This window comes from Microchirus variegatus (assembly GCF_963457635.1).
Source record: "Microchirus variegatus genome assembly, chromosome: 23".
Lineage (NCBI taxonomy): Eukaryota > Metazoa > Chordata > Actinopteri > Pleuronectiformes > Soleidae > Microchirus > Microchirus variegatus.
This window is the reverse complement of record NC_139824.1, coordinates 16945340-16963621: the sequence shown is the minus strand read 5'-3', so window position 1 is coordinate 16963621 and position 18282 is coordinate 16945340. Positions and strand designations below refer to the sequence as shown.

Genomic DNA, 18282 nt, shown 5'->3' with positions numbered 1-18282 from the left:
GAGTTATACATAGCACCGCCCACAAGAGGACAGCGCCTTCTGTGATTGGATAATGGCACATTAATCAAGTCTCTGATTGGTTGAAGTCTGCGATTCCTGTTTGGTGGTGGTCTGAATTGAATTATACTAAAGATGTGTAAAAAAAAAAAAGTGATATTCCATGTCGTCATTTCGGATTTAATGCTATATTGTGTTTTAAAACAACAGTCAGGGTGTAAATAGACAATTAGTACATGATTAATTCACCATAATGGGTCTATTTCACCTCAAACATTTGATTATTTTCACTTGTGTATTTTCTAATGCTGTTATTCAATGTTGTGCTAAATTCCTTCCTCTGTATGAGGCTTTACATGTTTATCTTTAACTTTTAGGTACAAATCCTATTTATATCATGAAGTAGAAGTTGACGTTATAGTCTTTACAGCTTGTTCCTGTAAAAATAGGTGTTATCTAACAGTAAATCTCATTTGCAGTATATTCTAATTACATATTAATACTATTTCTTTTATTAGGAAGATACTGACTGGGTATATTCCTGCCAGATCCAGTTCATATCTGCTGGTTTACAATCTATCCGTAAGTATCGTTAAAACAATTGACAAGCGACGTGTTTAAAAAAGAACTCAATTTATTCCAATACTACATTTTCATGACAGAGAAGTGAATTTAAAATGCCGGCTTTCTTAAAAATAAAAAAAACAAAATTACATCTGAATCAAAACCTCAATGACATAAGTATAAAAACAAAAAATAAGGACCAAGAAATGTTTCTTCAAAAGCTCCGACATAAAAAAAAAAAAAAGGAGAAAGAAAAATAATAAAATAAAATCACAAGCTTTTAATTTCTTCGGCGGACGTACGGCAGCTCGCAGGTCTGTCTACACTGCACAGATCAGAAAATGTTAACGTGTGAATGACAGCGTGACCAAATCTATCTACACCGACTGCGCTGCGGTCTTCCAGCATTTTGAGAAATAATAAAAACCAAAAAAAACAAACGTATTCCACTGGATGGTATCAACACTGGTCATGAGCATTTGAAGACTGGGCTTAACAAACATGTCGGGGCGGGGGGGGGATGAGAAGGGGAGGTAGGCAGGGACGTTTGTAGGAAACAGTCTTTTTAAAGAAAAGAGCCTCCGGTTTGCTGTTGAAATACATCAATCGTATCTTCGTCCTCCATTTCTAGCTGCAAGACAAAGTTCAAACATCAGACGGGAGCGTTCGACAACGATCCATGAAAGAAAAGATTACAGTCCAGCGTTTTTGAATTGAACACAGTGAGGGCTAATGTAAAAAAATAGGTGTTTGAATATCACACAAAACAGATAAAGGGATCTTCAAAAGACATGTCTGACAAAAGCACCATTAAGCTGATTTGGTGGGACTTTTCACTTGGTAAATTTGTGCAAAAAGAAGCAACATAATTGTATTTTTTTTGCAATTTAAAGATGTTTTGAACGTTTATGTACTAGCATACCCATTGTCCCACATAATAATAATAATATTGTGATATTAGCATTCATTCTCCTTACCTGCGAGGGTGTGTCTGTTTCATTGATGGGCTGACCATCAAATCGAAATCGAATTTGCCTCATCGACAGCCCCTGTGTGGACAAGCAGGAACAAAAGTTTCAAAATAGACTTTATTAGAGACCCTGATGATCCAAAACAATATGAACCAACCACGCTCTTTCCTATAAAGCCTCATATACACTGGTACCATATGAAGTATGATGTATATAGCCTGTACAATGACATCAGTTAAATTGCAGTCTAGTACAGCTATATTAATTTCAGACGCAGAAAAGTTGTGCAGGCCATGTCTGTGTAGGTTGTCATTCATCCCGGTGATGGTTGTCCAAAAGCCAGTGAATCAGGTTCAAATTGACGTAATCGTATCTTATCGTTATCTTTCTTTTAGTGCTGTGCAATAGGTTAACGCATGTCAATACACGCGTTAACACATGACATGTTTCCATGACGACTGACCGGAAAAAGACGCGCGTGACGCCATGATTACGCGCCGCGCCGCGACACCGGGGTCCAGGCACCGTTTACCAGTTAGCTCCGTTAGCTGCATTAGCTCCTTTTAGCGCCATTAGCACGCCCACGGTGGAACTGGAGTGGTCTGTTTATTAGACGAAAAGAGCAGCACTAAAAATAACCAGCATACCTGTGTTACTGCGTATGTGTGCCTCTGTTTTTAAAGTTTAGCGTTACTTTAGAGACTCCTTTTAACAATCCAGAGTCCTATAAACATGACGTCGTGGAAACGCGTCGTGCATTAGCGTTGACGCGTTTCTTTTCTAAAGAAGCCTCTTGAATGACAGGTGAAACGCCTGCAGGTTATCTTTCGTTGCAAGACTACGACAAAAGACGCATCAAAGTTCTCCCCACAGTGCAAACGTGGGACCACTATTTCTAAGAACCTTAAAGAAAATCAACAATTCTTTCACATTGGCCATGTTTCATCAGTATAAAATCTGCCTAAAGACAAACTCACAGACTTGTGATGACTTACCTGTGAGTACATATATATATATTATGGTCTCACCTGTCGTTCACAATAAGCTTTCATCAGTTTGCTGAGAGGAGTGTGCCTTTTGATCTTGAACTGCACCACCGATCCGTCCTGCCCCGCCACCTTCAGGTTGATGTGCTCATTGTTCTCGGTCTTCACTCCCTCCTGAGAGAGAGAGAAATAAGTATGCATGCACTCCAACAGCTGCACAAGATTTAATGCATTGATAAATAAACAATAATATTTTTAAAAAAATATATATATATATATGACCTTCGGCATATTGAGTAGATGTGACCTCACAGCTACAATCTTAGTTGGGGTCAAACACTCTTGTGTAGTATATGTGTTATACAGGATTATGATAAAAGTGTGAGTGAACTATATCTATTATCCTATTATTCACCGGTTTCCTGATTAGTTAATAACGCTGCATCTGCACGATTACACCCGGGCTGCACAGACCTCTGAATCGGCGTGGGTTAGTGGCAGAAAGAAACGCCGCACGAGAACCCTAACATTGGAGTTAGCATGTAGCATTAGCCTTAAGCTAACCACGGCCTATGAGTTAGGATGATGGCCAAGGGCCTAACGGGGATGGAGAGCGTTTCTTGTACGTATCCGCCTCTCTTTATCCAGACACACACAGAGGGGGATTACTGGATTAAAGGCGTAATTTCAGTATTTCATACGAGTTGGCCTGGTTTTCGCTCAATCTATTCATTTAGCCGCTTTGCTAATGAACACTCGGTTGTTCTCGTGCTGTTACATATATATATTTCTTCTGGTTCTTCTAGACGTTTCCCGGACATATATATATATAACATTCACATCCCTCTGCGTTACGCGTTCCTCACAAAACCTTGTTTTTGTGTGTGTTTTCTACACGTCTTTATATCGATACACCACCCGGGGTCTCGGACACGTTAGCCGCGTTAGCTTATTATGCTAACACATCCCGCTAGCCGTGCTAGCGCGGCAGTTGTCCTGGTGTGCGCTTTTAGCATTCCCTCTAAATGGAGACGAGACCGCCGCGTACGAGCTGTTATCGCACACGCTGGGGGTTTTTCGGTGGCACCGTCGGCGCGATTATCGCACACGGATTTTTTTTATTTTATTTTATTTTATTTTTTGGACGAACCGAAGTAAACAAAGCCCCGTGGAAAATCCACTCCTCACCTTCGGTTTTTCGTCTGCCATGGCTGCTGCTGCTGCTGCGGTGCTCCGTCTGTGTCTGCGCCTGTTTGTGCCGCGGCTGCGCTAACTCTGGCGCGCCACTTTGCGTTGGTTGGCGGAGTGTGTGTGTGCGCACAATCGCGCCAGATCAACTCGGTCTCTGGTTCCGTTCCAGAGCCGGTTTATCTTTTACGAGCTAAAGCAGGATATGCATCCCATACATCCGCAATGTGATTATTACACAGTCAAAATTAACATTTCATACATGATATGTTTTGTTTTTTTTAAATCCACAATCACGGATTAGATAATCAAAATCATTGGTTCTCAAAGTGCGGCCCGGGGGCCAATGGGGGCCCGCAGAAACATTTCTGGCGGCCCCCGCAATGAATTACAGTTGATAGTTTTAATCCAGGAGCGACTAAGCTTGTTAAATGTTTATATTGGACATTACTGGATACAGACCAATAAGTGTAAACAAAAATACTGGGTATTTACCTGGTTTCTATATGGTGAATTTTAGTGTATTATTGGGTTATAAGCTGGTAATAAGCAGGTAGCTACAGCCCCCAATTACTAGCTATTTACCCAGTAAATATATGGTAACAGAAATGTGTTACTTGGTATTAACCTGTAATTAGAAGGTAAGAACAATGGCCAAAATACTGGGTAATTACCCAGAAATTATAAAGCGTTATTATATTAATGCTTAAATTACATTATATTAACGCTTATATCACTTAACATTAAACTGTAGAACTAAAATCTGGTCATTAAAATTAGTAGAAATGGAATTTCTTTGGTTTTTTTTTCCTTTGGCGGCCCTCAGTCCAATGTTGGGTTCCTAAATTGGCCCTCAGGTATCAGAACTTTGAGAACCCCTGATCTAAATAATCCAATCCAATCTGACATATTGTGGATATTGATAATCCACGTTCAAAATAATTTGACTAATTTGACCCAGGCAGCAGGGATATTAAAATAATTAAAATAATTTTATTTACAAAATAAATCAAATTGTGACGTGTGATGTTTATTTGTAAACACAGCATACAGCTTTACTTAATCTGTTTGTCTATATAATTATATATTATAATCTACTGCTTTTACTGATGCACATAATGATGATATGATTCCCGATATTAAAAATAAAACAATGTGGACGTTGTAATACAAATAGACTCGTCTTCTTTATTTTTCCATGCACAGAAATAGCTTTTCAAAAAAATACTTCATGACAACTTCATTTAACAATCTATGACAAATAAATAATCTTATAAGAAACATGAACATAACCTCCTTTTATAGCGCTCGTAGCCCGGACGAGACAAAAAGCACACGTTAGACTAATATATTTAAAATTTACCACCACCAACTTCGTACGATTCGTGTGCGTTATCAAAGCGTACTCAAAATGAATAATAATAATAATAATAATATAGGTAGCTAGGAAACCCTCACACGCATTTAGAGCACAGGCAAAGCTATACATTGCATTTTAATTACTTTAAACAATGCACTTTCCCGTCTCCAGGGGTTTAATATCAGATGTACTTAAATGAGAATAATCTCTCTGGTGCAAGGCTGACATTTTATCTACGGTTAATGACGAAACACGAGCACTAACCAAGGTCGATGACACTTCAACTGCACGGTGTAGCATCCGTAAGGAGGAATAACGTCGTCGATCGCAATATCATACAGTAAAGATCGTTTATATATTCCTCCCCTAACTGAAATAAATAGTACATTTATTACAATAAATACTGACAACGAACGGAAAACATAGAGCTGCAGCTTCGACAGTAGTGTTTCAGTAGTGACTGTGAGCCGTCGTGGAAGCAGTAACCGATTTCTAACGAGCCGACCTGTGCCTTTTATTCAGCAACAGAGAGCCTCTTGTTTGCTCTGGGGCCAAAATGTCCACGTGACGCCAGCTTAATAATCTCCTTCAGTGTGTTTTTTGATCTGCGTTAAGACCGCCTGGCATCCGACAGTGCAAATATTGATAGTTAATAGTGACCAAAGGTTATAATAGCGTGGCGATGTTTTCATCGTGCACGTTCACCTGGTTAAAACCATTTGTTATTGCAGAAATACATGTGTTCCTCTGTTGTTGGATTGATGCTACAGGACGTTGGCTAATTCAGTGAGAAAACCTCGCACAGAGAAACTCACTCAAGTCCAATTTTTGGTCAAAATTATATCTTTAAAATATATTTTTTAAAAGATTCTTCAAATCCTTTCCAATTTCACTTCCGTTTGACTTCTGAGCTGCATGAATGGACAACATTTGATGAGCGAGTCTGGTCTTGAAGGCCCAGTTCTGTTCAGACCTGGTACTGAAATTCATCAGAGATCCATTAAGTCAGTGTTTTCCGAACCCTGATCCTCAGGGAACTCTGCCCTGACATGTTTTAGATGTTGCCCTGCTCCAAAAACACCTGATTAGGATGAAACTTTACATTTTTGAAAAAAGGAAATTCACAAAAGTTGAAACATGACTTTTTATTTTTTTTGACAAGAGTTGAAACATTACATTTTTGGAAAAAAATGTGTGGGGTTTTTTTTCCCCAAAAATGTTATATTTCAACTTTTGTCCATTTTTTTTCAAAACAATTTCAACTTTTGTTAGTTTCAACTTTTTTTTCTTTTCTTCAAATCTTATATTTCGACTTTTGTCATTTGAAAAAAAAAAAAAAAAATCAACTCTTTCTAACTTTTGTTAAAAAAAATATTTAACAAAAAAAAAATCAGGTTTCAACTTTTGTGATTTTTTTTTTTCAAAAATGTAATGTTTCATCTGAATTAGGTGTTTTTGGAGCAGGGTAACATCTAAAACATGGCAGGGCAGAGTTCCCTGAGGATCAGGGTTGGGAAACACTGCATTAAGTGGACAGTGTGAAGTACAACTGTTCACACCTGGTCACTGTGATGGGATTTCATATCTGCAGGGGTTCCATATGAGTGACTGTACAGCTGTGTGTGTCGATAATGTTGTTTGTGTGTGTGTCTGCATGTGTGGAAACAGAGTTGGGAGGAGTAAGAAGTAAGATGTGAACCATAATATATATATATATATAAAAAAAGAAATAGTGTTGTTGATCAGTGTTAATCCTGCAGTGATGGCTGTACATAAATCAATCAATGACAATGAGTCCTGAGAAGTGTAATAATACTGTGCATCTGCAGCCAGGAAGAGCTCGAATGTGTCCTTGCCTTTTTCATGCATGCTCTGGGATTTTCACCACACCACCGGGATCTACTTCTACTTCGTCGTCGGGGGGGGGGGGGGGGGGGGTCACTTAGGATGGATGCTAACACCAGATCTGTACAGGGTTGTCTGGTCGTCCTTGCAAGAGAAGACGGGCGTCGCTAAAGTCGCTAAAGAGCGCCCCATGTGTCCGCCGGGGGAAACTCGTTCACCTCCCAAACCTCCGTGAGCGGCTGCTCTCCCAGTGTGAACGTCAGTTTGTATTTCATCCGGACCTTCTCCTGCAAAACGCAATACATATATTACACATGCACGTATTATTATGGCATATTGGATGTCATGCAACTTTAAAAACTGGAAATACTGCAATATCTGAGACATCAGGAAAACACCGCTGTCACTTAATGTCCGAGTGAATATGAAATTCAGATAATCTCCACATTATTTATTATTTTCTGATGGTTAAAACTAGTGCTGACCAGAAAAAGACGCGCTAGCGTTAGCCTACAGTGGAACTGGAGCGGTCTGTTTATTAAAGGAAAAGAGCAGCGCTAACAAATAACGTTAGCGTACCTGTGTTACTGCGTATGTGTGCCTCTTTTTTTAAAGTTTAGCGTTACTTTACAGACTCATTTTAACAAACCGGAGTCACGTAAACATTACGGCACGCGCGTCTTTTTCCGGTCAGTCGTCATGGAAACGTGTCGTGCGCTAACCGTTGACGTTTGACAGCACTAGTTAAAACCTTTAGTTTGTGTTAAAGCAGCATGAGAAGAGCTCTGATTCATTAAAAATGTGGTCACATTCTTGAGGACGGATTAGAGAGCGCCTGCTACATGATTGATAATTTCAGATAATCTTCACATTATAGATTATTTTCTGATGGTTAAAACTAGTGCTGTGCAAAAGGCTAACGTGCGTCGCGTGACACGTTTCCATGACGACTGACCGGAAGAAGACGCGTATGACGTCGTGTTTACGTGCCGCGACACCGGAGTCCAGGCAACGTTTACCAGTTAGCTCCGTTAGCTGCATTAGCACAGTTAGCGTTAGCCTACAGTGGAACTGGAGCGGTCTGTTTATTAAAGGAAAAGAGCAGCGCTACAAATAACGTTAGCGTACCTGTGTTACTGCGTATGTGTGCCTCTGTTTTTAAAGTTTAGCGTTACTGTAGAGACTAATTTTTACAAACCGGAGTCACGTAAACATTACGGTAACGCGCATCTTTTTCCGGTCGGCCGTCATGGAAACGTGTCGTGCGTTAACCGTTGACGCCGTTAAACGCCGTTGACGTTTGACAGCACTAGTTAAAACCTTTAGTTTGTCTTAAAACAGCATGAGAAGAGCTCTGATTCATTAAAAAACATGTGTATTTGAACAAAGCGTGGGGGAGTGGGAGCACCAGATCTGATCTATCCAGGGTGCTTATTTTTATCCAAGTGTAAACAGTCCAACTATTGGCGCTATCCACGTGCCATTGGATCACTGAGAATGGACGTTAACACCAGGTTCTGATCGGGACCCGCGTGAACATGAAAGAAGCAGCGTCAAGCTGAGCTGTACCTTGAGAGGATTGGCGAGCAATATGACCTGAGTGATGGCAGCTGGGGGAAGGATTGGGTTGAAAGGAGCCAGCTCTGTCCCCGAGGGCGGCTGCAGTCTCACTTTCATTGTCTGAAAATTAGGCAGAACAGAGATCCAGTTAAAAAAAAGGAAGCAGCTGTCCAGTTTAATTTGTATGCAAATATATACAACGCGGTAGAGCTTCCCATGTAATAACAGCAACAGCAGGTTTTTACCTTGGGTACAGCCGCCTGCAGAACAACGCTTCCGACAGGCTGCGGGGCCGTGCTTAGCATGGACGTCAACATCACCAGTACATCGGGCCTGCCCGGCGGACAATCACTGGCAAAATGCAGCAGAACGCGGACGCCGTTTTTGTCGTACGCCGTCACTGGGCACACGTTACCTAATAACCGGGACACAAGGACATACATGAAAAGAGAATTACGGGTCACACAGGAAACACATTTGCAGAACATTTGGATTTTGAATATTTGCTTAAAGGGACACTGTGTAGTATTTATGGGTTTATATAACCCAAAATCCACTTTTGTATACATATTATGTGCTCCTGCATTGTCTAGTCGCTGTATAATAGTTTTTGTTTCATTTTCGTAGTGTTTCAAAAAGTCATGTAAAATAACATGGTCGCGGGCCGCGGTTGCATAGCCACTGTTAGCAGCGAGACTGTTAGCGGAGGTCCCGCCTCCACTCTCTCCGCTTCGTCTGCTACGGCCGCGGTAGCTCCGCCCTCTCCCTCGCCTCACGAACCTCATCTGCTGACACGGAGAAAGACGACGAGGACGACATTTGACCAGCTGCGGATACCGTAGCGCTCAGGGAAGGGAGGGGGGTGAGCGGAGGAGCAGTTCTTTGTTGTAAATTTCAGCCTCTCCTCTAGATGGCACTATAAACTACTTACTTCACCTTTAATTTCTCTGCCCTATCTTTTCAGCACGCACACACAGAGTGGACAGCTGCTGGTGGACTGTGAGGAGATTATATCTGAATTTAACAAACTGAGTCTGAGTACGAGTCTAGAAAGACAAGAGGTCTCTTGTAAGAGATGTGACCGACATATGCAGATAAAACAGTTGGATAGACCCAATAATCCGGGTGAGGAATGCAGATCGATGGAAAACGTGTCAACAAACGTGCCAGCGACGGCTATCTAGTAATAGCATCTAACGAGCCCGACTCACCAAATACAAAACAGACGCTCAAATACAAACTGCTTTTTCCTGGAACTCACTTGGCCTAATGGCGTCCAAAGGAACAAAGACATTGGCCAGGGACACGTCCTGTCCTCTGCCTGGACTGGCCTGGCTCAGAGGGTGCATGGGCGAACCAGAGTGCAGCAGAGGACAGTCGTCTTCCTGACTCTTGGAGCTTCCTTGCATCTGTCCCATAAGCAGCGACGCGGCGGACGTGGTGGAGGAGGAGGAGGAGGAGGAGACACCGGCGGGACTGAAAGACATGGTCGCGGGAGGGCGCAGATCGTCGCTCTTGACCATCGGGCTGCCGCCAAAGTCCATCACACCAGCTGTGCTGTGTGGACAGAGCATGGGAATATAATAGGTTACACGACGTTTAAAAAGGTGCCATATGTAAGAATGTGGCCAAAAACGGTTACTACATTCAAATTCAAAATACGGAGGTCTTTTAGGTTTGGTTTTCTGACGTAACTGGCAACCCGTGGTTGCTCGGCAGCTGAGACTCTACCGACTGCAATGATTGGTAGACGGCGGTAGGTGGCGCCACATGCCAAAACAATGATTTCAAAACATAAATACTGCTGTTGTTGGTGAGTTCAGTTTGTTATATGAACATTATTCTTGAGTCTCTGTGACATATTAGGAGGATTTTATGGCTTTAGATTTTATTACATAATGCACCTTTAAACATATACACTACTGTTCAAAAGTTTGGGGTCACATATGCTATTTTTGTTGTGTTTTGCATAAAAACTCAGACTTTTATTCATCAAAAAAGTTGCAGAATGAATAGAAAATATAGAGATAATGATTTTTATTCAAAATAATAAACGTTGCTTTCGTCAAAGAACCAGCAAAACTGTTTTCAGCTGTGCTAACATCATTGCACAAGGGTTTTCTAATCATCCAATAGCCTTTCTAACGCCATTAGCAAACACAATGTACCATTAGAACACTGGAAATGGGCATCTATACACCTATTCCATTAAAAACCAGACGTTTTTACCACATTAACAATGTATAGAGTGTATTTCTGATTCATTTAATGTAATATTCATTGAAAAAAAGTGCCTTTCCTTCAAAAATAAGGACATTTCTAAGTGACCCTAAACTTTTGAACAGTAGTGCAACGTAGAAATAAACATTAATAACCTGTGTTATAGGTTAAATGAGCGTTTAAATCCACTCAGGTCAATCAGTGCACTGGAAAAGAACAAGTGTGTTTATCATTGAGAAAGACCGACGGTGTATTTCACGCAAAGTTCTACTCACTTTTTCGGACTGCCCAGATCCAGCATGGAAAGATCCTGCAGAATTTCACTGACTGAGGATGAAAGAGAATGAGGAGCCGTCAGTGAAGTGGAGACGTGCGCGGCGGCGGCGGCGGCGGGAGGAGGAGGCAGCGTCATGCTGAGCGACTGCGGAAGAAAACTCTGGCCCGAGGTGGTCAGCGCTGAACCGAGCGGCGGTGGTGGAAACGTGACCGACGTCGACGTCGCAAAAGGTTCTGTAAAAAGCGAAGATGTCTGGAACGCTGGCTGAGAGAAGGTTAACGCAGAGGCAGCAGACGAGGACCTGTTGGGGCTAAACGGGCCCACACTCGAAGAGAGGCCGTCTGGGTAAAGCGAATATGTAGATGTGGGACCTGAAGGCAGGGTAGTGTCAAAAAGATGCAAATCCTGGCTGGGATCCTAGAAAACAGGGCAAAATATCATTAATCAGTATCATTTAAGTTGGTATAATTAGTGTATTAATTATATGAATTAAAGTACCTGAAAGGACGACAGGGACTTGCTCTGCTTTGCATGTGCTGTACTCTCCACAGGATCATTGAGGCCTGACAATGAACACACACGTGTCAAAATGGGTGCCAGGAATATGTTTGACATATTAAGCTGCAAATAAAACACAGTACCTAAGGATAATAGCTCTTCATCCAGTAGAGAGAGGGCTCCAGAGGTTGCTCTGGGGCTCGGGGACTGAGCAGCAGCAGCAGCAGCAGCAGCAGCAGCAGCAGCAGCAGCAGACCCAGAAAACAGATCAGTGGGAAACGCCACAGAAGACGCCAGAGGCTGGTTCTCTGGTGTAGACGGGCTCTGTGCACCCAAACCCACCAGATCGATCAAAACCTCCGACTGGTTTGCGCTGCCGGAGCCTGTCGGACGTAGGAAAAACATACGGGGGGCATTCATTTTTAAACAAACACTGGTGTGGAATAAATAGTTAATTCACCCAAATGCATGCCCCAAAGCTAACTAGCACCACAGAGAGCAGAATAGATCTCATAGCCTTTTTGGATAAAACTATAAAATAATGATCCAAATAGAACTGTATAGAACCCTGTCACAGACAATTATAGCATTTTCAGTTTTATGCAAGAAATGCACAAAAAAGACTCTTTTCACTAAAACCCACAAATGGTCTGATCAGTATATATGTATGTGTATATATATATATATATATATATATATATATATATATATATGTGTATATATATACACACATATATATATACACATATATATGTATACATATATATATACATACACACATATATATATATATACATATATATATATATATACATACATATATATACATATACATATATATATATATATATATATATATATATATATACATACATATATATACATATACATATATATATATATATATATATATGTACAGTGGAAACCAGAAGTTTCCATACACTGTATAAAAATACACATAACCTTTTTTTTAACACTGTCTGACATTAAATCACATTAAACTTTAACTGTTTTAGGTCATTTAGGATTGCTCAAATTATTTCTATTTGCTAAATGCCAGAGTAATGAAGGAGATCATTTTTTTTAGACCATTTTGTATGACTTTCTTGAAAGTCAGAAGTTTACATACACTAAGATTACTATGCCTTTAAACAATTTGGAAAAGCCTGGCAATTTGGCATTTGGCAATGTTACCAAATACTAATGAAATGTATGTAAACTTCTGACTTTCAAGAAAGTAATAAAAAAATTCTCTCCGTCATTATTCTGGCATTTAGCAAATAGAAATAAAAATGACCTAAAACAGTTAAAGTTTAATGTGATTCAATGGTTCAAAAGGTTATGTGTATTTATATACAGTGTATGTAAACTTCTGGTTTCCACTGTACATATAAATATATATATATAAACAGTATATCACTTTTAAGGTAATTTTTGCACATAAACTCCACTCAGTGGGCGTTATATTCGACACTATATTTCAAATATATTCTAATTATCCTCTGCCAAGGAGGTATATGTTTGTCTGTCTGTTAGTGACCAACATAACTCGAAAAGACATTGACGAATTTGGAGGAAATGTCTGCAATGGGACCAGAAACAAGTGATTAAATTTTGGGCATGATCCGTAGACGTTATCACTGGTTACAACATTTTGTAGGAACTGAGCTGCCTTGGCGGACGTCTGCGCTCCCCGAGTGCTTTTCTAGTTTAAACTGTCTAACTTTCGAAACATTATAATTCACCTTGTTGCGCTTCCTCCGTCTCTCCATTGACGTCGTGTCCTTTCACAATCTTCTTATAGGAATTAATGACATGGGAGAGGTCATCGCTGGCCTGCAGCATGTCCCCTGAGAGGAGCATTTTTCAAAGGTTGAATCAAGGTGGGGGGGGTTTCATAACATTCAATAGAGGCACCTCTGTGCTCGACCGCACGTCGTGACTTTCAATAGCAATCGCGCGACACAAAATCCTCACCCAAGCTGCTGTCATTGTCCTCGGACTCGGTCGCAAGCTGCGCTACCGTTTGCCGAAGTTTGTCACAGTCATTATACAGCTCCTGTGGGGACAGGAAGTGGAAATCCGTTAGAAGCCGTTGAGTCATAGGTTACAAAAACCTTCAATACACAACATCATAAAGCGCACAACAATCTTTGCTTCATACAGGTGGAGTTAACGCACCCGGAGGAGCTCTTTGTCGCTGTCGCTGGAGTCCTCAGGGCTGAAGTGAGCGAGCATCTCATTGAGGAGTTTGACACTGTTGTTGACCGCCTCCAGTGTGCTTTTCTGTTTTCTCACTTTCTGTGTTCTCACATCATCCTGAGAGGATATAAACATGGCGTTTTGTTAAAACACAGGGACCGTAGCCGGTAATGCATCTTCAAGAAAACAACGTTGGACGAAAACACACCTCCTTGACCATGTTCTTGATGAGCCGATTGGCCTCTTGCAGATCTTCAGGCTTTTTGCTCTTGAGTAGCTCTCCTAATCTCTGTGGGGAGAAGAAAAAAAAAACCCCCAGTGATTACAAAAAAACAAACAACCAATCCCATTTCCCACAGACCCAAGCACCAAGCATCAAGCTCCTGGCAGCTCTCAGACCCAGGAAAAACAAACTCCATCGATAGATCAACTGCAGTCGACCCAAAGTAAACGTGTAGCCATGACCTCCTCTGGCACTGTGCCGAAAATAGACTCTTTACTGTGACTATTTTCTCTCTTTATACTCTTTAGACAATGATGAAACATTGAGGGGGGAAATAACTGCCCACGTTTCTACATTTCTGACACCGAAATCGCCAAAAAGAACTTTATAAAGCTCACATAGAGTGGTCCTGTTGCACATATATGTTAGTTATGGAGGTCTACTTACATACATTAACTTGTTTTTATGCTCAAAAACCTCCTAGTTGCTGTAAACGAGCCGACAGAAATCCTCTTTTCTGACGCCGTTTCCCAGCCGCGAGATTTGAGACTCAACTCTCTCACCCAGAAGACAGAGTGTGTTGTGATTGGCCAGTACCCGGAAGTGACATATCCAGCACACCCGCTCTCAGAAGCGCAGCTCCCCCCTCTGGAACGGTGGATGCACTGCTCCTCATTATCAAAACATTGTTTTAACTGTGTTTAAAAAATAGCTTCTTCACGACTCCCCGCCGCAGTCCCTTTGACGACCTTTGACCCGGAGTCAGACCCAGAGTCAGAAGACACTGTCGCTCGTGAAACACCTCCACAACGGACGTTATTCTTCTTCTGCGGTTCAATGTACGCAACCGGATGTGCCCGGACTAGTGCCCGGAGCAGGAGGATCTGCTGTTCAGGAGAACCGCTGTTTACGTAATCGGACTGGGTTTTTTTCCGAGATCTCGCTGAGCCCGAGATTACAATAAAACACAGCATTCTCAGCAGTGGCTGAACTGTTTGTTTAGAACCTTCAGGGCTTCTTAAACAAGGTAATGACGCAGATACACACTAAAAAAACAGCGTTAATTGGAACTTCCGGTCTAGGTCCGCTTCAAATGGTCATTGGCAGTGGATGAGCCGGATATAACGGCTTCATATGCAGCCACTCAGAGGTATCAAACAATGAAACACACACACTAGGGAGTTTAAAAACACGTGTAATAAAACGCAGAATATTTGAGATGCAGAACGTCAACATTAACGAGAGCCGACAATCATTCCTCATACCTTACTTCTCTTCTCGTCATCAAACACGGGGTTCTTGTTTCGCGGAGAGGTCGACGGCATTAGCGTGACATCGAGAGGAATTTCTGGGTTAACCAAGACGATACCTGAAATAAAAAAATGACAACAGGCAATTGACAATTTACAGAGATTCACAGAGATTTTTGCTGGTGGATCTGGATTCAAAGGTCGATAACAATCGTCAGATGTCTCACCCTGAGACTTCAGCATCTGATACGCTTCACAGATCTTGGTTTCATCTGGTAGAGACACCGTCCAACTGTAGAGCACCTCGATCACTTTGGACTTCACCTTTTCCGACACTTTGTCTCCTAGATACTGAAAAACAACACGTCAGATATCAATCGACGCATTAACACATTATACCATCAGAAGTGGAACTTGGAACATTTGCGTTACTTACTTTGGGTGAAACCACCTTAATTAATTCATTTAAAAACCTAAATTTCCCAACTTCATTGTGAAACCTTTGCCCGCAGTTCTTCATACACGCTTCAAGGACCTGGAAAAGGAAAACAATCTTGAACGATTGTCCACGATGATAACATAATAAAATACATATTGCATATAATTACACGACAGACCATTAATGCTTGTATCGCTTCCCATTCCTGTGGGGACTGAATCTTGTGAGCCAGCAGTCGAACGGAGATTTGAGGGCTGAAAAACACATGACGGTGAGAAGCGAGCGAGTGATTATCAAACATGATGCAAGACAGTGTGAGTTATAATAGGCTTTACAGCTGAGCTACTATTAATAATAGAGCTGAAACGATTAATCGATTATTAATAACAACTATTTTGATAGTTGGCGATGATGAGCTTTTTTTCATGATTAAAACCAGATTTCTGATTGTTTTAGCTTCTTAAATGTGAATATTTTCTTTGTTTCTTTGCTCCACATAAACAAAGAAATCATTAAAACTGAATCATTTTGGTTTGCGGACAAAACAAGACATTCAAGAACATCGTCATTTCCAGGTTTGACTTTTTTTTTTGACATTTTATGGACCAATCGATTCACTGGGAAAATAATCAACAGATTAATCGATTACGAAAATAATCGTTAGTTGCAGCTCTAATTAATACTGCAACTTTTACTCGGATAAACACTAATATACCTTCTTTCCAGTCAGATCACAGTGTTTACGACAGCGTGATACAGCATTATATGATATGTTGACTCTTATTGAATTTGTTTACCCTTCCAGCTCCTTATTGATCTGGTCACAGAATCCCATGATATACTCCCAGTCTTCCTCTCTGTTGGAAGGGTTGGTGGCTTTGTCTGAAAACGATAAATAAGACAATAGGCAAGTTCATATGTCCATGTAGCCCCCGACACCATATTTCACATTATGTCCAAACATAAACAAGTCATAAAGGTGCCATATGTAAGAATGTGGCCAAAAACGGTGACTACATTCAAATAATAAAAAAAAAGAGGTCTTTTAGGTTTCGTTTTCTGACGTAACTGGCAACCCGTGGTTGCTCGGCAGCTGAGACTCTACTGACTGCAGTGGTTGGTGGACGGCGGTAGGTGGCGCCACATGACGCCAAAACAATGATTTCAAAACATAAACATGATTTGCAGTCTGCAAAATATTTTTTTGAATGCAAACATTTTGTCTGTGCTGTTGTTGTTGGTGAGTTCAGTTTGTTATATGAACATTATTCCTGAGTCTCTGTGACATATTAGGAGGATTTTATGACCGGTTGCTTTAGATTTATTACACAATGCACCTTTAATGCTCTAAGTAGACCACACACACACACACACACACACTCTCCACTCTCCATGTGCAATATACTGTTCATTTTTCATTGCTGTACTATACTGTATATATTTTTTTCATAATGTAATTTTTTTTTTTTTAAGTGCAATATATTGTCATTTTTTATACTGTAGTTTTCTCATCAGTGCAATATCCATATCCTTCTTTAATATCCTTATTTAATAGCTCAGCTACTGTATTTACACTGTAAATACCATGTGCATACTGTTTATATTCTGCAGACCGGTTGTAATGTACATTCTACATTCTATTTTTAAACCTATGTTTATAGTCAGTGTTAATATCTTTATATATTGTACTTTATATATTCTATTTCTTTTTGGTAATGCATGTTTATTATTGATTATCCTTATCCTTATTGTCTTGCTGCTGTAACACTGGAAATTTCCCCACTGCGAGACGAATAAAGGACTATCTTATCTAATGATAGAAGATAATCCTCTACGTGTAAAAACAAGCCCAAAGGAACACTCTCTGTTTATTATCCTCCTTTTCTTTCCCTGAAGAAACTTCCCTGATCCAGTTTGTTTGTTGCTGTTGTTCTTCTGGTTTATAGTTGGATGAGCTTCATGCCTCCGGCTGTTTAAAGGAGCACATGACTCCGGGCTACAAAATGCTAAAAAAGCCGACCTTGCTAATACAGTAACGACATGTTTAATAATAAACAATTCACCATTATATGGTCCGTGTGCTCGACACACACACACACACACACACGAGTAAACCGCACAAAATGTCAAAGCTAGTTTTTCAGCGAGCGTCGTTCGCTCATCAGTTCTCAGCAGCTGTCAAGTGCTAGCCACTTTTTTTGTCAACACAGACACCAGAGTTAGCGCGACATTTCGTCGTTAACATCCCCGTCGCACGAGTCCAACTCGTGTTTCCGATCACCGCGATGACACGGAGAATTACGGCACATGTTTAAAATGTATAAAACGAGCAGAAATGAGAGTTTAGCGGCGGACTTACTGAGCCAGGACTCCAGCGACTCTCCATCATCCGCCATGTTTGATATGGTGCGTTCCATGAAACTCGGAATTTGGTGTACTCCCCTGTTCTGAAGTCTTATTTTCGTGCTCGGTCAGACGCCAAAAAAAAAGAAGTTATTTTTAAAGACATGGCTAATAAATTGTAGAAGACTGGAGTATATGGAGGACTAATATTTGTATATTTGCCATGAGTGGTTTTTTAAAACTCGATCTTGAGTCGTGTGAAAAGTAACAAGGCAGCCAAGGCCATTCAAACCAGCGTGACTCGTGCTGCGTTCACGTGCTGTAGGACAAATGTTAGTTGTTGATTTATGTTCATTGAC

The 18282-nt window shown here is 40.8% G+C and overlaps 2 protein-coding genes across 3 annotated transcripts; both read right to left on the bottom strand.

Annotated features, from left to right (window-relative positions):
• Positions 1–660: 660 nt before the first annotated feature.
• sumo2a (small ubiquitin like modifier 2a) lies at positions 661–3754 on the bottom strand. 2 transcript variants are annotated; one of them, XM_083909232.1, is made up of 4 exons: positions 3707–3754; positions 2561–2680; positions 1539–1610; positions 661–1192 (listed from the first exon to the last, which is right to left on the bottom strand). In XM_083909232.1, the coding sequence occupies exons 1-4, from the start codon at positions 3725–3727 to the stop codon at positions 1127–1129; spliced, it is 279 nt and encodes a 92-aa protein (XP_083765358.1). In that variant the 5' UTR covers positions 3728–3754; the 3' UTR covers positions 661–1126. The 2 variants fall into 2 exon arrangements, with proteins under 2 accessions (XP_083765358.1, XP_083765357.1); XM_083909231.1 differs by having other exon boundaries at positions 2561–2692; positions 3707–3741.
• Positions 3755–7087: 3333 nt separating this feature from the next.
• gga3a (golgi associated, gamma adaptin ear containing, ARF binding protein 3a) lies at positions 7088–17976 on the bottom strand (the record flags this gene model as incomplete). Its single annotated transcript, XM_083909656.1, has 17 exons — positions 7088–7198; positions 8481–8591; positions 8717–8886; positions 9733–10028; positions 10967–11385; positions 11467–11531; positions 11610–11849; positions 13212–13316; positions 13444–13525; positions 13648–13785; positions 13877–13957; positions 15157–15260; positions 15369–15492; positions 15578–15676; positions 15759–15834; positions 16378–16462; positions 17940–17976. The coding sequence occupies 17 exons, from the start codon at positions 17974–17976 to the stop codon at positions 7088–7090; spliced, it is 2343 nt and encodes a 780-aa protein (XP_083765782.1).
• Between the last annotated feature and the right edge of the window lie 306 nt (positions 17977–18282).